The 27,383-nt window shown below is 34.2% G+C and overlaps 2 protein-coding genes across 3 annotated transcripts; both read right to left on the bottom strand.

Annotated features, from left to right (window-relative positions):
* Positions 1-6,706: 6,706 nt before the first annotated feature.
* Positions 6,707-8,856, bottom strand: LOC140973236 (protein trichome birefringence-like 6). Of its 2 annotated transcripts, XM_073435884.1 has the most exons (6): positions 7,908-8,856; positions 7,626-7,818; positions 7,366-7,556; positions 7,121-7,279; positions 6,992-7,047; positions 6,707-6,898 (listed from the first exon to the last, which is right to left on the bottom strand). In XM_073435884.1, exons 1-6 carry the CDS (start codon positions 8,654-8,656, stop codon positions 6,741-6,743), a joined length of 1,506 nt encoding a protein of 501 aa, XP_073291985.1. In that variant the 5' UTR covers positions 8,657-8,856; the 3' UTR covers positions 6,707-6,740. The 2 variants fall into 2 exon arrangements, with proteins under 2 accessions (XP_073291985.1, XP_073291984.1); XM_073435883.1 differs by having other exon boundaries at positions 6,707-7,047; positions 7,908-8,853.
* Positions 8,857-10,333: 1,477 nt separating this feature from the next.
* Positions 10,334-19,594, bottom strand: LOC140973235 (probable glutamyl endopeptidase, chloroplastic). The gene is made up of 15 exons (XM_073435882.1): positions 19,233-19,594; positions 17,972-18,185; positions 17,533-17,643; positions 15,691-15,736; positions 15,353-15,462; positions 14,774-15,277; positions 14,421-14,549; positions 13,181-13,480; positions 12,645-13,103; positions 12,478-12,543; positions 11,855-11,915; positions 11,626-11,775; positions 11,312-11,449; positions 10,789-11,102; positions 10,334-10,617 (listed from the first exon to the last, which is right to left on the bottom strand). Coding segments are annotated over exons 1-15 (2,847 nt in total). The 5' UTR covers positions 19,477-19,594; the 3' UTR covers positions 10,334-10,616.
* Positions 19,595-27,383: the final 7,789 nt, after the last annotated feature.

Here is a 27,383-nt window from a genome sequence, read left to right as displayed (position 1 = left end):
ATATTCTAGGTTAGTGTCAGAAAAGCTGAAGGTTAGAAAATTAATTTTTGATTTTTTTTATTGAACACGGAAATTAACAACTGTTAACAAAATTTAAAATCATCATTAAAGTATATTAAAACCGTCTTCAATTGTAATATTAATATCATTACAACATTTCAACTAGATTTTAGGTTTCTCTTTAATTCATATATCTTTCCTTTTTCCCACTTTAATTTATGGGATAATTACAATTTTAAGTATATTTAATCCCTCTTCAATTGATATTAATATCATTACAACATTTCACCTACCCTTTTAGGTTCCTCTTTAATTCATATATATTTCCATTTTCCCTTTTTAGTTTTTGAGATAATTACAAATTTGGTATCTATTGAAAGTTATTATATNATATATATTGAAACGTCTACTACTCGTTTTTTTTATAAATATACTAGAAAATTTTTTTTCAAACTTGCTTTCGGTTGAATATACACAACTACATAAATATATATATTTGTATCATTTAAAATACCAACCAACCTATTATTTGAAAATCCAAAAGAATGCAGTACAAAATGCAAAATCATAAACCGTTAAACCAAACCTAAAACTAGTCTTTCTTCGAAATAGCAATGACTCTTAAATCCTTTAAAAAAACTCACTCAAAAGCATCAAAAGTCATAAACGTCATAAAATCTTTAAAATCATACTAATGCAGAAAAACTAACAAAGGTTCTCAGGTTATGTGCATCATCAGCCCAACCAGTTCAACCATCAAGTCCTCCATCATCATCGAAATTATTCTCACCTGCATCATTCACACCTAGTGAGTCTATTGACTCAACAAACATTAACCATGATAGCAAGTAGTACATATACATTCGCATGCGACAACGAAAATATTTTTAATAAAAATAGCTTTTCATGAACATGCATAAACTTTAAACTTTTTTCTTTTCATCATATCCTTTTCTTTTTCATCATAAACATATACATATACATTTCCTTTAAGGTGAATTCTGTTCATTAATTGTGACCATCATTTCATCATTCGGTCGATTGATCAATCTCAGCTGTAATCATGGTACGTACCATGTGGCTAGGCAATATTAACCACTTTTCCGTTATGTGTCTTGGCCTATAGTCGGCGGGGACAACAGCGACAATCTCACTTGTCAACTAAGTCTTAGCCTTACATATCATCATATCTTTTCGATAGAAATTCGATCGTCGGGCTCCCTCTGGGACCTCTCCCTCATGAATCTTTATTTCCTTACCGTCACAATTAAATCACTTCTTTCAAAATATTTTTTCTCGTTTCCATCACTTTAGAAAAATACATGCAATAATATCTTTTTTTTCTTTTAAACCAAACATGCAACACATCTTTTAGTATTATCGTTTTTCATAATAAAATCCCATAAACTTTCAAAATAAACATTTTTTCAATCATTACAGCATTCAAGGCGCTGCCTGACGTCTAATATTTTTCAGGTATAAAATGACCGTTTTGCCCCTGAAACCCTAACTTTCCCAATTTACCCCTTAGACCTTAAAACGACGACTCAAATCCATCCAAACTTAACATAACACCTTAAAATACACCCATAAATATTTCTTAGACGTAAACTTAAGATCCTCGACAAATTTCTCAATTCGTTTAAAAACTTAAACCTACGTCCCGGTTTTAACCCGAATCGACTCGAAACTTAACCAAACTTTAAACATAGCTTACTAACACCTAACTAACTATTTTTCATCCAAAATCAAGCCAATTAAAACCCTCGGAATAGCTTAGAATGCCTACTAAATTTTCTGCACAAATTGATCAAACCCTAGCTTAACATACCATCGATCCCTTCGATCATAGACCCTAACATATTGGACCAGATCTTGACTAACCCTCCTAGGACTTAGACTGAACCCCTTAAGACCCACTTGGACTCCTATCCAGCCTTGCGTGGATCACCATGGCTCGATGCTAGGACTCTCACGAGCCCAGCCCCCCGCCTGAAAAGACCCTGCACGGCCTCTCCCTTTTAACCTTCCAAAACCATGCCCTAGCTCTTGTTGAAACCCATAAAAACGTGCAGCCCTTAACCTCCTTTTCCAGCCCTTGCACAGCCCCACCCCCTCTAGGACCATGACTAAACCCCTTAGGACCCCTGAACACATCCCAACAGCAGCACACAGTCATGCCCTACGATAGACCCAAACTGTGCCCTAGTTTCCATATGATCCCAATTTTCGTTCTTTGTTTTTCCCTTGCCGTCCAGCCCTTAGCCAAGCTTCTATGGACCCTTAATCATGCTAAAAAACATCCACTTTCGTAACCCGGTCATGGCAACCCCTTCATGCAACATAACCACGGATTTAAAAGCATAAAAACTCAAATTTTGTTCATGTTTTGCCATAAAAACGAAGATATAAGAAAGTATATCATATTTTTCATGCAAACATGTATAAAACATATAATATGGTATGAACGATGAGTGAAAAATATTAATGCGTGTCTTTGCGTATTTCACACACAAAAACAATCATTGACGTGAGGGACGTTGGCGGAGAGATGGGGAGAGCTTGCTGCGTTTTTCCTTCAACCTCACGTGAATTATCTTTGAAAAAGTGAGATGTGTGGGCGTGTGATGGTGGAGAGAAAACTAGGAGTCTTTTGAAGCTTGGTGGCATGTGGTTTGAGATGTCTAGGGTTCATGAAACTTTATATTTTGATATAAAAAATTGTGTGGGAAGCTAAGCCCAATAACCTTAGTATAATAGGCTCATTATAATGTATGTAAAATATTTGGTATATGAAAGTTTTCGAAAATATTAACAGAGCCTCTAAAAAGTCCTAGTTTTCGTCAAAAATCGATTACCGGTTTAAAATACGACTCAACGAGTTAGAACACCTCAAAAAGCACCATTTTCGAACCATATATAATATACCATATATTAAATAATTAAAAATAATTATTTAATAAAAATATTTTCTCTTTACAGTCTCCGGTCTCCGTTCCTCGATCGCGTTTCGAATAACTATTAAAAACACAGTTTTATGCATCCTATTAGAAAACTCTATTTTAAACATGTAAACATGCCTATCACATTTAACAAATGCAATTAAAATAATTTAANATTTTGGACACACACACACACACACACATATATATATATATATATATATATATTTGCATGCAGTTGGATTACGTTATCGTATTTTGAACCTTACACACACACACACACACACACAAATAAAACAAGTCCAGTAACGACACTGAGCAAACTCGATGAAACAGTCTCATCCGAGAAAGTATTGTTAGGGAGAATCAACTTCTAACCATTGATTAAATGTTCGTTTATTCTACCAACTCATACATGCTCTCAAGGGTATATGTTTACTTGTTTTTTATTGCTCATAAAACACATCCATATTTACTTAATTCAAATTTAATGCTTGATAATTTATAAAAATGAAAAATGCGATAAATAATATTTTTGAATTAATACTCTTTCCAAGTGGAGAATATTACATTAATACCAATTAATTTAAAATGATATATGCCCATATAGGAAAACAAAAAAAAACATGAATAAACATGATTGTGTTTTTAAGTGGATCCTCATAATTTTTATCACAATATTAATTACCAAATAAAATATAGTAAATTATAACAATGAAATTGTTAAAAAAATATTTAGATTTCAACTAAAATCACGATTTTACTATGTGAAATAAAATATAATATCATTTTAAATTATTGAGGGGTAAATCTATAATTTATTAATAATTTGTAATTTTAATATCAATTTTAATCCATCAAAATAAACATATTATTATTTATCTTTCGCTATTGTAGTTATTTTGATGGTCATAAATAAAATTATCCATATACAATCTTATCACCCAAAATAAACAAAACCTTCTCGGATTTTTGACCCATTTTGTTGGGGGGAACTGCATTGGAAATTGAGGTGATCTGTTTACTTCATTTTAAAATTTTAACAATTACAAAATAGTTAAAAGATATTTGAATGTAACTCAACCCAAAATTAGCTCAAGAGAATAAGATTGTCTAATTTTATATATTCAACTTTCAGAAATTTTATCCAACCATCTCGCTCAGAAATGAACAACTAGAGCGTGAAGACATTGACGGGTAACGCAACTACGGACAATCCAACACATAATGGCGAGTATGTGCTCTGATACCATGTTAAGATTGAGACTTGGACCTAGTTCAATCCAAAAAACTAAATGAAGGGAAGGATTGTTCAATTCTATATATACAACTATCAGAAACTTTATCCAACCGATATTTGACATCTTAACAAAAAGAATAAAAATTTCACAAATTATATTTTTTTAATTAATGTGTACTTATTTCCTCGTAGAGGTCTGCTACTTGTCATTTGTTAATTTTATTCCTGCATGTTTACAATTGTCTTTCTCTACTGTTCAGATGTATTCACTCCCGTAATATGCAGGAGCGCTGCGACATGCTCATGGAAAAAGATCATATGTCCGAGGAAGAGAGTCTGAAAATGATGCATTTCTGGTCAAAAACCTCTCAGCTGCCTTAGATTCTTTCGATAAACTATTTTGTCGCGGTTGTCTGGTAGATGACCTTACAGATATTTTTCTTTGTATTGATTTTTTTTCATTTTCATTACTATTTCCCACTTCACTATGTTATTGTTACTCTATTTTTAATTTATCTATTTATATTATTTTTTGTTTTCGTTCACAGATATTTTGACTGTCTCTTGCATGGCTGTTCATGGTTTGTTGAAAGTAGTAAGAATATTTGAGATTTCTTGATCAGTGTTATCTTTTGTTGAGGAGTTTGTAAATAGTAAAGAGGCTACATTTCTAGCCGTAAATGAACAAGAAAACATTATTTTTTCTTTACACTGCACAATCCATTACACTATTTTTTTTTCATTCAGATGGCTTGACTTGTTTTATTGATGCTACTGGTAATAAGGTCAGGGATGCTATCAAATATAAGGGAAAAGAGGTCACAGAAGTTCCTTTGAAGCGTGTGTCAGATTCTATTGGAAATTCAATAGAAGCTTCTGAGCGGAGACCTTTTAATTTGAAGAAGACTTGTACTTGAATGGCGCACACACACTCATATTTGGCAGGAAAAGGTTCTTTGTTTTCAATAGCTATTTCCTGTAGATATTTTAAATGATGTATCTGCATAAATTGCATGAAATCCTTATTAGAATCCAATATGTTATAGCTTCTTAAGGGTAATGAGAAAAAGGTGGAAAGATGACACATTTTACTTCAAATTTTCCAACAAGAATGATCCCAAAATTGTAAATATAAACTTTTAGTTCTGAGATTAGTGCATTCTGCTCATTGTAGGAAAGATAACAAGACTGAATCTAAGAACATCAAAGCAAGACTTTGATGATCTCCTTGAGCTCAAGAGTTTTGCTTTTCTATTGTTTTTTCTTTGTTTGAGTCGTAGCAAACGATGATTTTGATTGATGCTGATTTAAGGTTACCACATGATTTTGAAGTCTTTGGATTAAAATACAAATCTAAAGGATAATTTTAGTTTCAAATAGTTTTATGTTTGATCATAAATGAAATAACGTAGTGAAATTATAAAATTGAATAATACAAATATATCTCTAAATTAAATTTATTTTTTTTATAATCTTCGTGACCAGTTGGAAAAATTGAATTTTGGTATCAAATATTAAATTCACTCCTTACTTATTTACACGTTAATATACAAAAAATGAATTTCAAATGACACCATTATTTAGTGAATTTGAAATTCATCATAATTAACGTATTTGAAGTTTATGATCTTACATAAATACGTTTGAGATTTTTTCAGCCAAGATTTTTCGGATGTAAAATTGTTATGCAAACACTGGAGAAGTAATTTCAGAACTCTGTCAATAAAAATGATTACCTTGGAGAATATACTGGGGACTGGTGAGTTGATCTCCCATCGAGAAGCAGATGAGCGAGGAAAAATCTATGACGATGCATTATGGTCTCAACAGGTAACGTTGGTGGCTGGTGATCACCATGTCAGCATTTTTGCCAATGAGCATATTGAAGCTGGAGAAGAGCTCTTTTATGATTGTCGCTAATGGTCCGGATCAAGCACCGGAATGGGCTCGGAAGCCAGAGGGTTCAAAGAGAGTTGGTTTCACCTGTAACTCAGGGTCGAACAAAGAAGCACCAATCTGGTTGAGGTCCAACTATCCTTACAGCATATGATAGCCTGAACCGCTGTGAGTTATACTTCTTCACATGTTTATACTGTATAATGAATTCTCTAGATTAAGTTTTAAGTAGCAGGATAATGTGTGATGACTTCTTCCCTTGATGTACTCATATGTGTATTTAGCCATTGAGCTAAGAAACTGAGCTAACTGTTCGATAATGAAATAAAAATCTCACTTGCCTATGAATACCTATGCTTCCATTTTCACCTTTTTTGTGGTAGAGGTACATGAACAAATGAAGATTTGAACTAGTCCAGTTAATATGGCGGGAAATTGACCCTTCAGTCCCCAGCCGTCGATTTTTTTTGTGTTCAGTCCCTGGGTATTTTTTTAGTACCACATTTCCACATGAATTGTACCACATTTCCACATGACATAGTACCACAATTTTGTTGGTAGGGAGTGAACCCAAAGAAATATTTTGATTGCGGATTTTTCACCAACTTCCCCTTAATATGGACAGGCAAAACAGAATGAAAGAATGTAGATTTCTAGTTTACTTAACTATCCTTCGTTCTTGAATTTAAATTATAGTACAATAACTCATTCCAGATATCTGGGACACCAGGAAGGCACCAATGGCTGCAATCTTGGATGCCATTTGAAGATTTTCTTCCGTAAATGGATGGGTGACCATCTGGTCTAAAATCTGACAAACCTGTTATATTTAGTACGGTAACAGGGTTCTTCATCTGCCTCGTTATTTCCTCCACCATCAAATCTTTTTCAGAATATTGAGAGCTATAAGTACCTGGCATGGGTTGAAAAGCATCTTTGCAGTGACCGCCAGTGTTCCACAGACCTCCCCTGGTCGTGAATATGCTGTTAAAAGCTAAACGGATAGAAATATTTCAACTGTACAGACATATCGGCAGTGCACCTGAAATGAGAAGGGGCTGAGCTTGTAAAGAATATGCGTGTTTTGCGCCGATTAATGTAGTTATCGACCCACGACGCCCATGTCGACAAAGCTCTGTGAAAAGCCTTATTAACATGGAGTTGAGGATGGACCTGGTCCCCTTCCTGGTAGTAATTAATCCTGTTTGTATCAAGAAGTTAAAGTTGAAGACAGAATCACAGATTCAATTATGAGATGGATTTGAATAGGATGAGAAAGAAGCTGACCCAGCCTTTGTCTTGTGATGACTCCACCAATGTCCAGTGTTGAATACTAGAATATCAGCCCTTCTCCATCTTGATGACCCTTTATCAATCCTATCAATACGCAGTGTCTGCACTCTCCTTCCCCCTATTCTTGACGTACTCTCACGAACCAAGAAATGGCTAACATAAAATTCCACTCTACATTTGTAATCCTGAAAGGAGTTTCATAAGTAATAATATAATTCAAGAAAACATGCTCAAGAAAAATGGGGAGATTTTACCTCAAACATGAAACAAAAATTTCCCCTCTCTTTTGTTATTTTACGCCCACGGATTTCGTATACCTTCTTCCGATCTTTGACTGCACCCATTAACAAACAAAGCATGGATTCCCATTGATTCCTGTTTATTGAATCGCCAACAAAGACTACCCTCTTTCCCCTGATTAATTCCAGCATTTTGGTTGCATTGAACCTGCAATTTTTTGTTTTTTTTCCTTCAAATGTCATAACTTTCCCATTGAATCTTGAAATGCAATCTAAAAAATCGCGTAACATCGATACCTAGGAATGTAACAATCTTGAGGCTGCCACCTCCATTTCATGTAATCTTTGTCCGCTCTTCCATTAGCCTGACAGTTGAACCCTTCATCTACAAAGGGACAGCTCGCATTTGTGTACAAAGGATAGTTTTCATCAACAACCCACTTCCCTTTTGTAATATCACAACTCACCTTATTCTTCTCCTCAATCCTATTTCGCCCACCAAATGGAGTGTTCCTGTCAGAATCATGATCAGACACTAAATCCACATCCTGTTCCTCACTAGCGTCACCTGTTTCCAACACATCATCCGATTCTTGAACTTCTTCTCCATCTGCAGACTCAATGTTTACACCTTCAGTAAATTCTGTGAAGTTGCCAACTTTAGACTTACTCACATCCGAGAAACTCACCCCATCTAAGGAAGTAATCAAACTAAAATTTCCAGGCAGCAATAAACTGTCTTTGGTTCCTGCTTCACCTCCCTTTTTCTGAGCACCACCGACACTTGAAACATCTTCATCTCCTCCCACCAAGGCCGAGTCTTTCAGAACAATTTCCGAAGAGTTGCTGCCCAAACCTTTGTTTACCTGCTCATGAAGAGAAGTAGTATTGGAACGAAGAGTATAGATGTGTAAACGGGACGAAGGGGTGCTGGCTTCCATAACCCAAATCGAGAAGAAAATGAGAAAAAACACAGAGGAGAAGAGGATGAAGGAGAAGACCAAAAATTTGATGGGCTTCTTGGGGAAACTTGGTAGCTTCTCCATTACTGCAAACTAAAGATCGGTTCAGTTTCCAGATGGGAAGTAAATCATTGAGCAAAGATGCCAAAATTTTCACATGGAAACAACTGTGCATATCATATTGTATGTAAAATATGTAAAGAAACAAAATTTAGAATAAGTTTTTAAATATAAATCTAATTACAACAAATCATCTCTACTTCTAAGAATCAAAGATATACATTTGTAGCAGAAAATACTTCATGCAACATGACAAGTGATTTCTTTTTATAAAAACCATATTTATTTTAGTACATAATATGGTATTTTTTTTATGTAGCAAGTAGATTTTTGGATATAATATGCAATAGTATTTTGTATTATTAATTATTGTTTTTTAAGAGTGGCATGTTAGTGAAAACCAGATATTAAAAAATGGGAGTGGGAAGTTGGGAGTAGATGGAGTGGGTGATTATTAATGGGAGTGGGTGATTATGGATAATCTCAAAAGACAAAACGACACAAATTTTTGTGCACATTGTACACGTAATAATCGGTTTTCTGTAAATTATACATTTTATAAAAACGTAGAAGTTGAATTTATTTTTAAAAAAACATTATAATTATTTATTTATATAGTAATATGTAAATGAATCAGAAGTCACAGATCAACCTTAAGTGTTTTCGAGTTCGAATTTGATTTGAAACTTGAAAATTTTAATATTTTTTATTCGAATATGGTTCTAATTAGATTAAATATTGAATTATTCGAACTGTTATTTGAAAATAAAGACTAAAAAGACTTGAAATACATTTGTTTGATATATAATTATGTTAATTAAAAAAATACTAAAGTTCGCAAACTATGAAAAAAATAATTTGATTTGAATTTCGTCACGACAAAATTCAAATATGTTCCAATTTGAATTGAATTTGATATTTATAAATATGCTAATATTTTCATTTGTAATCCTCACGTTTAATAAGTAAAATAGAGATGCAGAATTTATTGGACGTAAAATTTACGTGTTTGTGTACGTGTGTGTTGAATCACTTACAGGCTTCTTGCAGCGTTCCAATTCGGGAACTCCGAAGTATATCTTTCTTGTAATATCCATCCAACCCATTATATATTTTGAGGAGTACGATAATTTTAATATTTTGAGGAATATAATATCTTAAATCGGCTAACCGAATGAAATGACTAAAAATGTCATATCAACTATATATAATATTATAATGACTACATTAATATCATTCTGTCTCAACTTCTTTTAAGGTCAATTATTGTAATAATTTGCATATTTTTCATATATCACATCAATTTTCAAAATCCAATTTGAATATGAAATAGATATCATTTTAAGCAATAAATTTTCTAATTGGATTGGATAAAAGAGATGAGGAGGTCGGAGGTCGCATACTGGTTCAGACTTCAGTTTCAAGAAAGGAAAGTTGTAACCAAGACAATCACTTTTCCACTGTCAAATGGTTAATCATAATATCATTTGTCAATCAACTTCATGAGGCCTGATGCAACACAAAAATGTTCACTTTGGGTATCCCATGACACCCAACCCTTTTTCTTCATAAACGAAATAAAGTTGTCTAACAGCAACTAACAACTTCAGTTCGACGCTTCTAGGGCGAGAGAAGAAATCGTCGATGAACCCACAAGTCATACAGGTTCACAGATTGTGGAATTGAGATTAAAGAACAAAGGAAGACAGAAATACAGAAATCATTCACCACTGTACAGAGTAATGACATGTATTCATGGTAAATAACTTAAATTTCCTCCCCATAATCAAATCTTTTTTCCTGATAAATTTAGCATCAATCATTGTTATTTGAGTAATCGAGTCACCGATCCTCAATTATTTATTTGTTGCACATGAAGGAGTACTGTGTTACCTGAGCTGAGGCTGATTTTGTTAAAAATGTCGTGTGTAATCCTTGAGCTGAAAGTTCAAAAAATTTGTTCTTATGGCCTGTCTTGATGATATCTGCAATGGACCAGGAATTCAAAATAAGCCAGAGATAAGAATTTTAGGCTACGAATAGCAGAGTAAACAAAGTACTAATAAATAAATAAAAAAAGATGTGAAACATCAATCAAAGAATGAAAGCACGAGATAAAACAATTTTTGTCAGTGACTTAAAAGTTGAGTTATTACCACAATGAAGATCTGCGTGTCATGTGAAATTTATCAACTACGAGATCTGCATACTCTTGCTCCGGAACTCCTCCAGCTGCACTGACGGCTTTCCCCTCTGCATTGATTGTGCTGGTTGTATTTTCTTTAAGTGCATTCGAATCATTACTTGCTTCTGATGAATTTGCCACACAATATTTTTGCAGCCATCTGTCCGTTTCCCAGAGAACATGCATCACACTTTCCCGTGCTGCATAACCATGGCTCTCGAAGGGAAGAATAACCAGGCGACAGAGTGCCCCGTGGCCTTTCAATGCATTAAAGAATCGATCCGACTGCATCATTTCAAATGACATTTCACAACAATTTTCATAGTTTTTGGACACACATGCTATTAGAAGGAACAACAAAATAATTACAATGTTGCGTGTGACTGTGTGAGCATGAGAAAAGACAGACTGAAAAACACTATTTCAAATAAAAGACGGAGTTTGTCATGATGTTATTGGATTTTTGCCAACACAGAAAACAGACGGGATCCAACCTGCATTGTCAGTGTCCCTGGATTGGTGTCTTCTTCTCCATGGATCAACAGTATAGGCTTTTTAATTTTATTAGCTGATATAAATGGACTCATATCAACATAAGTAGAAGTTGCCTCCCAAAGCGTCCTATCCTCATTCTGGAAGGAATAAAAATGATGAGGAAATTGACAGACCAGGCTAAACAATGCACACACTAAGCATAAAGGGAAACTACAGCACACCAACATGTCACACAAATAAATACTTGTGGACATAAAATAAAAGGAAAGAAAATGGCAAACTAAATTCTAATCCACCTGATCGGAAGCACTACCTGAAACCCAAATGGGGTAAGAGTTCTGTTATATGCTCCAGAACGAGCGATTCCACAACAGAAAAGATGAGGTGCATGAGCAAGGAGGTTTGCAGTCATAAAAGCCCCATAGGAGTGACCTCCAACAGAGATTTTGTCGGGATGGGCCACCTAGAGAAATGCTGATATAATCACTCAATTTTTCTACCAAAATTGTGGTATATTATTAACAGAAATGAAACAAACTTACCCCCCGGCGGATAACTTCCTCTACTGCAGCCTCTGCACTTCCAACAAGTTGCTCAACGTAACTGATAAATACAAGTTTTGAGTACTTAATCATTATTATCACAAATCTGAAGTTGCAAATGTTTTCAAGTACTATAAGAGCCAACATGTCGATGATTAGTAAAATATGGGAGGTCAGTTTATGCATTTCAACAATGGATTGGGTTTTAAAAGATCATTTTGATTCTTTCCCTGTAATTTGTTCTACTAGTTCTAATTAAAGTTGACAAGAAATCTTGATATATAATCGGCTGAATGACCTACTATGACAAAAATAAGACTTGGAACTCACCCAATTTCAACAAGGTAATAAATCACAGGAACTAAGTTTTTCCGTCATACTATAGAGAGATTTCTGTTCAAGGAAATATTACATCAAATAATTACCCACCAAATTTTCATTCTTCCTTAGAAAAACAAACCAGATGCATAAAATTAAGAGCGAGAGTTTTTGAGCAAATGATATAGCAAGGGTGCTTGAGCAGATCTTTTATTTTTTGAAGAGTTAAAAGTTGGAACTCATAATGGACTTGACAGAAAACTTTTTTTTTATTTCGTTGGTCAAATAAAAAAACAGTATATCACCTATCATTTGCCTCTTCATTGCCCTCACCAATAATAGGAATCGTTGGTCCCGATAAGATGGCAAACCTGCAGAATTTGTACTTATCGTAAATATGCCAAACTAAGGTACAAACAAGCACAATAAGAAAAAAAAGATATATCTGAAGCAGCAGAAGAGAGAAGTATGCCTTCTTGCCAGCCAAAGTAGGGGAGACGTTGAACCTATTCCAGCAAACTCATTCGGGGAACCACGTACTTGTCCAGCTGCATCTTTACTTTTAAACTCTCCAGGGTAAGACCACATCAAACAAGGAAGGGGTCCATCTCTTGCAGGATCATAATCAGGTGGTAGATACAGGGTAGCAGTAAGCTGAACCCCATCCTTTCTTTCATACCTGATCATCTCTTTTTTTAATGATGACAACTGAGGGTATGGATGGGGGAAGTTTGTAATCTGCTGTGCTTTTTTCCCTGGCCAACTCAGCATGTAGTATTGGGTGTTTTCAGTCTTAGATTCTTTAGAAGTTAATATTTTTAACTGATTAACACAAATTTCCCCTTCATTCCGATCGCTCATCAAAGCGACTACAGTCTCATAATACTTTTCCTTGTCGCTCTCCCATATACGTTCTTTAGAGGCTGTATTTCTGCAAGTCCTTGTGTCAGATACAAGGTCATCTTGACAAAAGTGATGGATAATTAGCAAAGAAAACATCAAACTCACATGTCAAACAAATCCAAAAATGGAACATTTCCCTCTGGAGTAGCACCACTTCCATTTAATAAGATATATGTGCTTTCATCACCTTCCTTCTTCATCTTCGCAATCACATAAGTGCCTGCAGGAGTTCGCCTCAGCATGGGAGAACCAGGATCGGAGTAAACATCTTCAGAAGACCGATCAAACAGTATGCGTGGACACACACTCTCAGAACCCGGTGACATAATCCAGGTTCGTATTTTCCTTGTTCTATACCAGGACTCGTAAACTAACGCGAGAGAATCGTCGCACCAAGAAATCCCTCTGTGAAAAAAAAAAAAAAAGACAACAAAAAAGTCAAACAAGTGTGTAGGCAATATCATTTTAAGACAGAAAATAGAAGCATAAATCTAAATATAACCAATAAGAAAAAAAAAATTTATGATAACTTAATTGCCTAATTAGGCTTCCTCGAATTATAAGCCTACTTGAGTATCATCACTTCGTTGAACATTCACAAACTAGATCATCATATCGAGCCGGAGAATAGTGGTTGGTAATATTAAATAAAAATAATCAACTACAGAAATTCAGATAGGCCCCAATCAATAATTAACATGGTCATTAAACCGTATAACTCAAACTGACAGTTATTCACATGGGTTCGAAGGAAAGAGGTACGTAAATATAGAAAAAATATTATAGGATCACGTATCTGTTACTTTATCAAAAGTTATTACTAATAGTAACATAGTATTTAAATCTCTTAATCATGTAACAACCAAGCACCACATACAATTGTTACCTTTTAGCAATCCCCTTCCAATAATTGGACCAACTTTTACTTCATTCCATTGAATATGTATCCTTCTCTTTAAATCTGATTGTACAATCTAGTGTCTTCCGCTTTACCAAAAGCAATGGCTAATGGTAATGGGGCAATTCAAAATATTTAAAATTTATGGTTGCCCAAATGTGACGTTTCAATAGTTGTGTCAGTGCTCTCTCACAAATATTGTAAATATTTAGGTATAGTTGATCCATAACTTAAAAGTTAGAGGTAAAGCACAACATAAATACGAGCGCATGACAAAAGTGTGAGAAATAGTAAGCCTAGGGGAAAAAACTGATTAAACAGGAATCCGACATGGCACCTCATTTACGTAGATGCAATTATGAGATACAAAATTTCCACACATGTGGGGATTGCGGGTTATCTGAACTTGAAGGACAGAACAGAAACAAAGGAGTTTGTAATGATTACCCAAAGCGGAAATCAAGTTTATGAAAAACTACAGGCAGCTCATTTTCCCGTGGCTCGGCAGATTCTGTGTAAATTATATCACGTGGAGAGACTTCTATTTTGGCATCACCACCATCCTGTGTTTCAACCCTATTATTATTCAAAAAAGAACACAAATTTACTTGGATTGACATCAGTCGCCATTCACATTTTTATGTGAACATGTGCATATGGATATGCAAATTCCACATCTAAAATACAATGATAAATGCTGGATTCTTTAGGAATTTCACGCAGAGACCAAACAATTCTCCAAATTCAAGATCCATTCTTCCATTTAGATATAACAGATAGAGGAATACTCAGAAACATACCAGACAAGAGTCGATGGTTTATCTGCTCTCCAATTGATCGAGCGCATTCCACGTCGCACACTATTATGAGTTATAGGAATATCCTCGGCAAGGGGTAAATCACAAAGTTCTCTCAGAAACTTTCCATCAGCTGTCCAAAGATCAACTTTTTTAGGAAATCTCCCACAAGGCACAAGAAAAGAGTACGGCCTGTGAACAGAACCGATTAAAATGTAGTTTCCATCGGGAGAGGGATCCATTGTTGTGTATATAGCCGGTGTTCCAACTGGATTCACTGTTCCATCCAGAGATGCCAGAACAAGTTGTGAAGTTGCATAGTATTCAAACAAATCTTCATCATATTCGTCTTTTAGAAGATCTTGATATGTTCTGGACTGAATGATATTTTTTTGTTCATTAGATTGGACTTTAGGACCAGAAGGAATCAAAGGTTTCTTTGGTGGATCTCCACGAGACAAAGGTATGGTACAGACCAGTAGAGTTGAATTATTTATCCACACAAAGCTGACAAGAACCAATAGAAGAGAATTAGTATGCATTAAAATCTTCATACACCTAAATAAAGTAATGGCAGCATACTTGTCAAAAACTGCATTTAGAAAGATATCTGATGCCTGGAAAAGTGGTCTACATTCTCCTGTTTCAACATCAGCTACCCATAGGCTTAGCCTGCTACTGCTGCCGTCTTCCTGTTAGAAAGGCAAACATAAATATCTTGCACCAGAAAATGTGCATCACAATAAGATGAATCTACTGTGCTCAACCATGTCTAAGATAAAGTATAATCTGATCGTGCCAACATATAATTTTCGTATCAAGAATATCATTTTGAACTAAGTAACAAGGCATAAAAACTCAGTTTAATATGCAATAATAGTGTCCTAGGCAATAATGAACCATCTAAAGAGCAAGCATACCTCATCGGTTCGCACACTAAAGGCAAGAAAGCTGCCATCATTTGACCTTTTTGAACAGAAATAAATGAGTCAAACAAATGAACACGATATTATTTGCAAGACATGTAACGATACCATTATATCTTCAGCAACACAAATTAAAGGAATAGAAGAACGAAGGGTCCAAAGAATCTAAGAACAGGATGCAAAACAACCAACCTATGAGTATACTGTACTAATTCCAGCCTATGTCCTGTTTGTTTCTTGTAAAATGGGTATTGTTAGAGATACAGACTAATTGAAGGATAAACAAAAGGAAACTGAACAAAGTACCCAAAAAGTCATCAATAATAGTTTGGATGAAAACTAGGAGCCAACCACAACCCCCTTGTGATGTGAATTAACCACTCGATACTATTATATGATTGATATTTTTTTAAGAAAGATGGGAAAGGGTAGATTTGTAGACCTCAACCGGTAATTTTTAGAGAGTTTAACCTGTATTATATTGAATATATTAAGGGTGGGAAACATCTCCAACACATAGGAATTCTTAAGTGATAGTGTTGTGGTCCCAAATTTGGATCCCGTTATGGGATGATCCACGTATTCTAGATAGGATTTCGAGGCTTGTTTTGATAGAACCTCACGATCTCATATTCACATATTTGATTTTAGAATTCTGGATATTTTTATTCCTTGCAACAATAGTCAGTTAAATACAAGGAAGGCAATTGATTTTCCTAGCAAAAAATATACCGTAATTCCTTTATCCATGCCATGGCTAAACAGCATGCAATATCAAAAAAAGAAACTAAATAATATCCTTCTAATTAAATTCCTTGTTTCCATCATCCTTGATTTCAGAAGTTTGTCCTTAATTCTCGTCCATTACAGATAGAGATGGTACAAAAACCTAAACAATATTAGAAGGATTGTTTGGTTTTGTTCGGAAGCTTAGGGGAACATATTAGGAAACTATTTTCGAAAAACTAATTGTATGTTTGGTTTGTTTTGAGAATATATATAAGTAGGTAAATTATATCAGAAATTGTTTGGAGAAATAATATTAAACTATTGTATTAGGAATTATAATGTACTATAACAATGGAGTTTTTTGTGAAGTGATGAAAACGTTGAGCTAAAAAAGATAACTAAGCTGGAGATACAGATGAAACATATATTTTGGGGAAAGAAAACGACAATGAATGAGTATTCATTTTTATTTGAGGGTAAGGAGAATCCTTCCAAGAAGGCATAAACAAACAGCGCAAGATTATTTTGAATAGAAAGAGATCATTACAAATGACTTCTTTCATCCGATCCCACAGTTGAGAAACACAAGGGCATCACACAAAAAAAGAGATCCTATAATGAAGAGAGGTTGAAGAATCTGCTTCCCAAATGCACAATGACAGAGATAAGCTTACAGCTTTTGTCAACAAGTCTAAAGCCAACTCCCATTTTGAAAATGTGAGAGACACCAACCAATTATTTGATCTCTTGCTAATATTGAGGTTTTTGAAAGTCAAATTTGTCAGTATATCGTTGTTCTTAAATTTCAATAGCACCTATGATACTAAAGAAGAGTTTATGATGTTAGTATGCTACTTTAATTTATCAAATCATATCAGACTAAGATTCACATCCATTATTATTATAAGAAATATCCATGTGGGCTTATAAAGGAAGAAGTCAATCGATAAATCAAGAAATATATAGAGCCATTGTAAAGGGCCAGTACTGACTGGTCCTTTGAATATAAAGTTTCTCTTTGACAGTCCAACCAAAATAAGTATGGCAAAGATTCCAAAAGACAACAATTTCCCGACTTGCATTAAAGTCACTAACTTTGAGGCTTACCACGTGACAAAATTGAGCTTAGCACCACTTGGAAGGCCATGCATCTCTCTTTCTGGGCCCAAGGTACCATCGTCCATTATATGGTGGATTCCTATACCGGTATAGAAAGACCTGGAAATAAATGTCATAACAAGCTTTAACTAAATAAGTAAGAAACAGCGAACTAAAACTAGCAACAACTAACTCCTTCACATGGACAAGTGTTGACAGAATAAAATTTAAACCTCAGAAAGGCCCGGAAAAAATAATGTTTCCTAAAAACCAAACAGATCAAGATATAAACAAATATATGGGTAGAGTGCATAGATGTGATAATTTTAAATATTAAAATAGAATCTTTAAGTAATTTTAAATATTCAAAATGGGTAGAGTGCATAGATTGTGATAATTTTAAAATATATATATATATATATATACACACACACACACACACACTCACATTCGACTTCGTGAATTGGATTTTCCATCAATCCTGATACCAGCAAGCTTCTCTTCTGGTTTTGCCAAATCAGCCAGAGGAGGTAAAGATCTCCTCTTAAGGAATAGTAATTTGTCCCTATGAGGAGAGAATGATAGTGTAGGAAGGGGAGGAGCATCAACAATATCTCTAATCTCTTGTGGAGGAAGACAATACCCATTGCCAAAAGATGAATCTGCAAAAAGTTAAATGATAAGAAATTAGAGATTGTGCCAATCAGCAAACAGCATAAGAAGGTAAGGTAATGTGCTTTTGAAGTGAACACAGGTTTCAATGCTCAGAACCAAATCGACAGAGTATCTACTTGAAACTAGATGCAAAATTGAAAAGTGACCACACAATATATCAGAAACAAGATCAATATGTGTCATGTAGTGAAGAACGCGGGTCACTCAAAAAAGCCAAATTGTCCTCAATGAAATTAAAACTGTAGTTTTTTCTCCCACAACTAATGCAGTCGTACTTCCTAAAATAGCGACAAATCAGATGACTTGCTAGCTAATAATCCACGGACAAATTATCAACATATCCATTTAGTATCAGCAATCCAGAAAGGGGCAAAAAAGACAAATCCAAGGTTGACCCCCAGAATCCAGAGATGAAAATCATGTGCCAAGCACCATAATTAGAATTCATTAGTGTGATCATATCGGACATAAGAAAACGTTTCAGTAACAAATAGACAAACACGTGCATTGTGATAGGTAATTTAGTCCCATAACTGAAAACCTCGTCGAGCACTGATAAAAGCAAGTTTTCAACACTTGATTAAACATCTAGAGATAGATATTCTACAAAGGTAAACTTGACTCTTCTGTTAAGACCTCAATATAAATTTCAATTCCATCGATTTGTTTTAACTTATGTTTAAGTGGAAAACTGAACATGAGAGAATCTGAAATATATCCCATTTGTAAACAAACGTAACACAATGAAAGACAGGAGGAGAAACACCTAATCAACTTCTGATCGGAAACATGATCACTAATGGTTAATGAAAATCAACCAGTAGAAGAAGCTCAAGCAAACGCAAAATCCCCAAGCGAAAACGCTTGACTTTCAAAACACTCGATTAGTTTCTCTCTCTCTCTCTCTCTCTCTCTCTCTCTCTCTCTCAAAGCACGGCCAAGCAAAATTCAGAAAGAAAGAGGAATAGAAACTAAGACAAAAAAACCGCAAGCACCGAATGATGTAAACAACCCAAGTAGAAACGACAAGTTACCATCAAAATCATTACTGGCGGAGGCAGAAGAAGCTGCACCGTTTGAAGCGCCACCGTTTTCTACTGCGGCGTGGACTGGTAAAAGATTGCTAAATCTCATGGCTTTAGCTCTGGTGATAGCAGAAGCCGATGGATGAGACCTGTAGAGCGAATGATGATGAAGAGTGGGGGGCTTCAGATAGAGAAAACGAGGATTGGCCGATAGAATGAAGGGTTTGAAGAAATGTCTGTGAAGGATCATCATAAAGAGTTAAAAGGAAAAAGGCACTGTACAGGTGTAATGCTTTTGGGAATTTCTTCAGCTCCTGCTATGATTAGATATGTGTGCGCCACAGCTACAGAGGAGGGGAGATGGGTCTCAACAAATGCTGGCCCATGTTTAGTTATATTTTTCAAAATGATTTGTTGGTGTACAATAGCTAATTTAAATGTAAAACAAATTGTTTTTAAATAACATTTTACGATTTTATTCAATTATGACATTTATTTTATCAAACATGCAAATCGTACAAAGTCTTTGAATATACTACAGGCACCATGAGATTTCTTTCAACGTAATATAACGAAACTCATTAGGAAATGTATCGTATATTCTAAACAGGTTCCTAGTCGAATCAGACGCCTGAAATAAAGATAAATGTCACTTGAGCTTGAGACTAGTATATGTGATGTAAATGTCATGTTTCATTGGTTAGGGCATGGAGATGTTCATTCATACAGATGTGTCATCATTTGATTATGCATTGAACAACCCGCTATCGAACTGTCCAAGTGATTATCACTTATCGAGTAGAATAGTCTGCAGTTATGGTTGTACATCATTAGTCATTTAACCTAAGACAACGTAGCGGCTCTACGTATTAGCATGCACTTTGATCCATTTACTACCTACATTGAGGGTCATCAGGTGACGAGGTTGGGTGTAGTTTCGAAATACGTAAGAGCAAATGCGTTGTAGTTGGGGATTCATCGTTCGCCTAGGGGTGAAGATATCATATGTGATCTGATGAGTTAATAGTGCAAAGAGCCTTTGGCCAGAGCAAGAAAGTGCTTTAGGGAAATATGTTTTCCTAGTTGCACATACGATATCACTATAATTACTCAAAAATATATCGCATCGTTATCGAATTCATTTGCAACTCTCGATATACCAATGGTTGTAGATTTGATGGGGATATATGAGTTGAAAGGACCGTACATATGCTAACCATAACTTAATGTTCTTGTGGACACTATCAGTGATATCTAGAGGATCATGGGGCAATGCTGCTAGACGCTCTTACCATGATCCGATTGGTGCAATCAGTCTTGATTTATAACATTCTTGATCAATGTGTTGGTGAAAAAAATGTGGCTAATTAGAGTATGCCCGAATAAAAATAAATGTTATTATGAATCACGTGAAATTGTGAACCCACAACTAGTTGTATTTCTGAACCATTGAGGATCACACAAGTATCATATTTTGTGTTTCTGTTTAGATAGTCAATTTCAAAGAGTTAATTTGACAACTGCAGTTCAATAGAGATCAAACGGATTGCTTATAAAGAAGTTTATAAGTGGATTTCATGCATTGGAAGTTGTGAAAGTTAGTTTCACTACTAGTTAAGCGATGGAAGTGAAACTGGCTGTTTTGGCGAATGAGTTCACAAAACTGACAACTACCAAAAATGGATCAGTGCAAATTTTGATCTTCAAAATTTTCAGTTTACCTTTTATGAACAATATTTGTATCATCGGTACATTGATGCTGTTTGATCGTCGATTGAGGTTATAATGAGTTCACAATTATATATTTAGTAAATTTAGAATCTATTAATTAAATAATAATGTTAGTAGTGGTGTGGACTATATGCACATGATTCTCATGAAATATTCTAGAGGGATATATAATTTATTAATTAATTTATTAACAATTAATTAAAAAAATTAAATAATGATTATTTGATTTCACATATATGCCTATACATGTGCATATGTGATATGTGTATATGTATGTATAGATATATTAATACAACATGAGAATTTTAATCAGTTAATGAAAATAGGAAACCTAATGAGATTAGGATTATGAGTATTAATATGAGTGGGATTCCTAATGTGATCAGAATCCAAAATTTAAAAATTTTAATTGAGGATCAAATGAAATAACATAAGTTTTTACACACAGATTTTGGCACACAAAATTTTGTCCATCAAAATTTCCCTCTCCCTTTCTCCTAAAAAATTCGACCACCCCATTTTCACAAAAAAACATTCATGGCCACTTCAATTGTCATATCGCCGCCGGATTTCTGAAATTCAAGCTATCCAGTCTCAACGCAAAGTTCGTCTAGATCTCTAGTATGATTTAAACGAGGAATGCAGTATCCGTTCATGGACTTGATTATACGACCGAATGAAGAAGATCTGTTCGTATGGATTTACAAGAAGGACCAACTCCGTTAATTTCGGACCGGTTTGGTGTCCAACGTTAAATACGCAAAGGTAAACAGTTCTAAACACCCTATGAATATTTTAAATCATACGACGTCAAAATAATATTTTGAATGTCAAAATTAAATTTTTTAAACTTCCGATGCGTCTTGAATGTGAAAAAACAGTACACTAACAATAAACTGATTTGAAATACATGGATTTCGATTATAATTTTATTGTTGACAATGAAATAATGGATCAAATTTTAAACTCACATTTTACTTGTTTACACGTTAGTAAAACAAAACGTATTTCAAAATATATTATTAATAGATGAACTTTGAAGTCGTCCTAGAAATACTCAAAAGAATGAATTTGAAATTTAAAGTCTTACTTTTTTAAACAACAAAAACATATTTGAAACCTATAAATTTAAAACTCATCAATCTAAAGACAGCAACTTTGGTGAATTTAACGTGTTTTTCTTTTCAAAAACAACAAATTTTTTTTTTTGGGATAAGTTTTACGTGGAGGCCATGATTGGCAACCAAAAATTTGCGTCCACACCTCGTGCCAGGCTAAAATGTACCCGACGTTTGCTTTCAAGAATCCAATCATTGTGCACCAGTGTTAACGAGGAAGTTTCTCTAACACAGGATGGAGATAGAATGACCAGATAATATTGCTAAAAATTTGGCTGTTCATAGAATACTATCGGCAGTGACTGGCCCCGAAGGCAACGAACACATGTATCACAAACTAGGAAGTCAAAATTTTGCAAGTCATAGCAATACTGCAAGACCCACTTCGATAAATGTAAACAGACTAAAACTAGCCCCACCGTTGTTCAGCATTTGAACTTGTCAGTAGAAGCGGGGATAGGTTGCATGGGGCAAGGCAGCTGCCACGGCTCGAGCAAACTGTCCGGGATGTCCTGGATATCGAACACCAGGTCGCTCACGTCGGATGCAATCTGAAGAACAGAATTGAGAGATCGGATGCGGTCGGTCAGCTCAGCAACCTGTGCCCTCAACACATTGTTCTTGGAAACCAGGTCGCGGTGCAGCTGAGATGTATCATCTATCGTCTGACTCAGCTTTTTGTTCTCGTCCCCTATCCGTTTCTCTTGAGCAAGCAGCTCATCCAAGTGTTGCTGCTTCCTCATCCGTGACCTGCGGGCCGATTCGCGGTTAGATAACTTCCGCTTCCTCTTCCTTTCTTCGGTATCAGAACCAGAGCTACTCCGCTGTTGCTTGGAAGACATTATATAACAAATGCAGATCGAGGGGGGGTTTACGATATGAAGGTAAAAATTGGGTTAAATTGATGAAAAAAAGTGGAAGGAATAATTCATGAAATAGAATATAACCAGTTGAGTAATACAACAGAGAACGAGTGAAGAATTCTAAATCGACGCATCAGAACAGCGTGTGCCGTAAAAACCAAGGCATGAAAAAATACGGGAACATGGAAATGACGATAAAAAATTTTACTCTCAAATTGACGATTCGAGGTTAATTAAAGATGCTCGGTATGCAAAATGTGGATCTGTTTCCACCGAAACTTGTTCGGAATCNAAAAAAAAAAAAAAAAAAAAAAAAAAAAAAAAAAAAAAAAACACTACGTCATGGATCGATTAACGAATCAAAAGATAAAAAAATCAAAACGAGCAAGAAAACACAATCAACATTAAATTGTAAATCTGAGGCCAAAATCAAAGCGAAAAAAAAAACGAAACAAAAAAAAAATACCCCAAAAATATCAGAACACAAAGGTAGAGAGCTCTTACCTATCGGCAGCTTCCGAAATCAGGCGGACCGCGGAAGAGGTCCTCAGAGTGAGGAGATGGGGTTATTTATAGAGAACTTAGGGCCCGCATAAAGATGATTTTTAAATTTAATTGTTTTTTATTATTAATTATTTTTATTTTTATAATGATAGAATTTGGGGTCGATATTCTTCGAGTGTATTGAAAAAATGCAGTGTTTACACGTTACTTGGTTTGCATTTGGTAAATTTTCAGACTAACACAATTGGTTACGTCGGACTAACACATTAACCAGGTTTGCATTTGATAAACTATCGAATCAATGCAGTAGCGATAAACAAGACTAGCAAGATAAACAACACCAACAAATTCAATGTAACAAACTCCCTCAAAATTTATTGAAAAAAAATTAAATTTATAATTATTATTCAAACTTAACTTATTTCACAAACTCAAAAATCTAGTTTTTTTTTGTTATTAGTTTAGTATGAGTAGGAGTACAGAAAGTGTTGATGCCAAATGAAAAAAGTGGAGACAGCAAAGCAATCAGGGCCCCATGGGTTGAAGCTGGCTGTTTTTGGCTGTACCATCACAAAACATTTTTTGTTTAATTAAATACTAAATAAATCAAAATATATTTATTTTAAATTTGATTTAGAAACAAATTAAATATTTAAACTACAATAACTTGTTTTTGAAATATAAAATATCAAAAAATAAATCGAATTTTTTTTATAATCAAAGAAAGAACCAAAATAATCTCTCTAAAAATTGATTAAATATTTTGTAAAAAATATAAAAAATATGCAAATTAAATGTATAAAAATAATTTGGTTTAAGCATTTATCAAATACTTTGTATGTAACATTTTGGTATTTTAAAGAACACATAAGATGCTTCAAAAGTGCAACTCAAAATAGAAAAAATAATTAAATGCAATAAAATAAATATGCACAAGTTTATTTAATGATGTTCAGATATTAACAACTCATACGTCACATTTTATTTCGTTTAAGAAGGTATCTAGTAGAAAACTTTGATTGATACAATTCTTTGTTCAAACCTATTTTCACTTAGGACTTATAAGTTTTCTAATCAAAACTCCTAGCACACTCTCGATTGTAGGCATCAACATCACAATTCGTATAATGTTTAATGTATCTTATGTCAATTTAAAGTCTTTGTGTAAAGACCATCACTCGACAATTCTTTGAAGTTCAACTCTCATGTATATGTGTAAGTGAGTGAATGTGTGAGGTTTTAATATATTAGAATATTTGTATCTCTAATATATCCTCCGACCATTTTCTTAGGCTTTTTCTCGTTCTAGCTTGTTTTGTTCTTATAATATATGCCCATGCTTTGAATCCCATCAAAATCTTGTTGTTTGATCTTCAAAATATTGTATTTATGACCTTTAAGAATGATATGAACGTTTGAAACAAGAATATATCCGTTTGAAATTTTCAGCAAAGTTTCTGACATTAAAACGGTCATATTCGAGTTTCTAGTCATTGTTTAATATAGGGCAGATTTAATGCTGGAGTGGCTAGAGTTGGTCTGATCCGACTGTGTCTGGATTTGGTCGATCCGTCTTTGTCTGGAGCTGGTTTTCTCCAGCAGCGGTTGGAGTTGGTCTGGTTTGTTTCTAGCTGCACCAATTCAAACTGGCATCTTCTCTTGCATAGAAGTCTTGATTCGTCAATTTTTTGACAAAGTGATAAACATAAAAATTGTAATACTTTCTATTAAATTTCCATAGAATAAAGAATCACTCAATTTAGAGTTTGTATAATCGAGATATACTCAAAACATCAGTTTGTATTCAAGTTGGTGCAAGTCGAGCTGGTTTTCATCTTGATTATAACTCTTGATTCGTCGATTTCTAGCAAAGTGGTGAACAACAGAGTTGTATCACTTTCTCTTAAATTTATGAAGAATCACTCAATTTCGAGCTCGTGTGTGAGATATATTCTCAAAATACCATACTACATACAAGTTTTAACTCGTTCTTCATTCAATACAGAACTAGCAAATTCGTCGCAGTTAGGATTGTCAAAATCAGACACGACCTATCAACCTGACACGGTTCAACCCGAAAAAAATCAGGGTTGGGTTTGGGGTTTTCGGGTTCGGGTCAGTTCGTGGTGGACCCGATAGCTGCCCGAAAAACATAATCGGTNTAATATTTATTTTGAACATTTTTTATTTTTTAAACAATTTTTTATTTGATTGAGTAAATATACTTAATTTTTCTGCAATTAAATTTTCAAATTTAAATAATATATATGAAGGAGATTTGTTATTATGTGTTTAAATTAATTTTTTTTGAATTTTATTTAAAAAAAATTAACAAAAAATTCAAAATCGGGTTGACCGGGTTGATTCGGGTGCGGGTTCGGGTTGAGAGTTTTCGGGTTGGGTTTGAGTTGAGAAATTTTTGAATAATACTAATACTCAGCCCGACCTAACCCACCAGAATTGACACCCCTAGTCGCAGTTTATCAGCTTCTTAAATTTCGATTCAGACTTCGACTTTTGAAGATGATTTGTAGATCATTATCTTAGATTTATAACTCATGCTGAATCGTTCTATTTCGATAAACTAGCTGAGAGATATGACCAAAATATCAGAAATGTTTAGCCCACAGTTGTATCTGTATCATCCAACTCGATTTTGCAGCATCCGGTTAGCATATATAACATCCGAATTTGTCAAGCTTGCCTTTTTTTATATGACTTGTAGAGAATTGAAATTTATTTCCAATTATTTTACCCTCTACTCATTTGGATCGTTAGTCTATAAGATATTATCGAGATATTTCAACTCGCTCGATTTTCAATTTGATTAAATTCGAGTTTTAGCTTCTCAAATATTTCAATTTGGCATATATCAATTACACACTTAAGTAAATATGTAAAAAAACGATAACAAATTTTTTTGTAATCAAAATCAAGATTGTTATCGTTTTCGTAACCCAACAATTAAATTTTTTTGATGGATTGGCTCATCTGGCTCACCAACCCACGACGGGCCATCGTTTGACCGTTCTAAATTATCTAAAAAAAGAAAGGTTAATATAATTATATATATTATTTTTAAAACCAAAATATTGTAAATATGTGTCATATGCAGTATTTCTTAATCAGACAAACTGTCAGTTCGACGATCATGAGTTCGATCCGAACAACTCCCAAAAATCATTTTATCAGTCAAATTGGTCAAAACTTGTCAAATCGGTCAAATAGGTATTGATTCGGGAGTAGATATCTTGTGAGACAGTCTCACGAATCTTTATTTGTGAGACGAGTCAACCCTACCGATATTCACAATAAAAAATAATACTCTTAGCATAAAAAGTAATACTTTTTCATGAATGACTCAAATAAAATAATCGTTTCACAAAATACGACCCGTGAGACCGTCTCACATAAGTTTTTGTCTTGATTCGGTGGATAAAAATTAGTTGGATAAGTTTATATATATTTTTAAAAAATTATGTTCTAAATTTTATTTTTGGTTATATGTGATTATTTAGATTNATTTTTATTTTATATAATATAATAATGGTCCGATCGGCCGATTTTCACCACGAAAACATTTGTAATACGCATTCGATCTTTAAAATATATATGACTCCTACTAATTTATTTTAATTGGAGGGGTCTTACTTTTTTAATTTGGTAAAATGGACTGACTTAAAATGACAAGATGATCTTTACACATGTTTATTAAAAAAAATAACATTACATTTCGACCCAATTCAGATTTGAATCATGTCTTTGCACAACACAACATCTTACCACTACACTATGTCATGTTTGATTGAATATTTACTTAAATAATTATATACATATAATTTTTGGGTCTAGTTTTTTCACATTTAAGTTGAGTTTTAGTCGAAATTTTTACATTTATGTCGAGTTGTTCACATTTGGATCGAGTTTTCATTTTTCACATTTAA

Source organism: Primulina huaijiensis, chromosome 3 (assembly GCF_012295235.1).
Source record: "Primulina huaijiensis isolate GDHJ02 chromosome 3, ASM1229523v2, whole genome shotgun sequence".
Taxonomy (NCBI): Eukaryota; Viridiplantae; Streptophyta; class Magnoliopsida; order Lamiales; family Gesneriaceae; genus Primulina; species Primulina huaijiensis.
Note: the sequence above shows the minus strand (reverse complement) of the source record. Positions and strands in the feature narration are given on the sequence as shown.

What these genes read in the sequence shown, in the direction of transcription:
- LOC140973236 (XM_073435883.1), bottom strand. Translation starts at nt 8,656, where the DNA reads ATGGAGAAGCTACCAAGTTTCCCCAAGAAGCCCATCAAATTTTTGGTC. An exon ending in CAAGATTGTTACATTCCTAG is followed by an intron (nt 7,819 to 7,907) that starts GTATCGATGTTA and finishes AAAAAATTGCAG; the next exon opens with GTTCAATGCAACCAAAATGC. An exon ending in CATCACAAGACAAAGGCTGG is followed by an intron (nt 7,280 to 7,365) that starts GTCAGCTTCTTT and finishes TGATACAAACAG; the next exon opens with GATTAATTACTACCAGGAAG.
- LOC140973235 (XM_073435882.1), bottom strand. Translation starts at nt 19,476, where the DNA reads ATGATGATCCTTCACAGACATTTCTTCAAACCCTTCATTCTATCGGCC. An exon ending in TCCAATTCACGAAGTCGAAT is followed by an intron (nt 17,644 to 17,971) that starts GTGAGTGTGTGT and finishes ATTTATTTCCAG; the next exon opens with GTCTTTCTATACCGGTATAG. An exon ending in AAACTTGATTTCCGCTTTGG is followed by an intron (nt 13,481 to 14,420) that starts GTAATCATTACA and finishes TTTTTTTCACAG; the next exon opens with AGGGATTTCTTGGTGCGACG.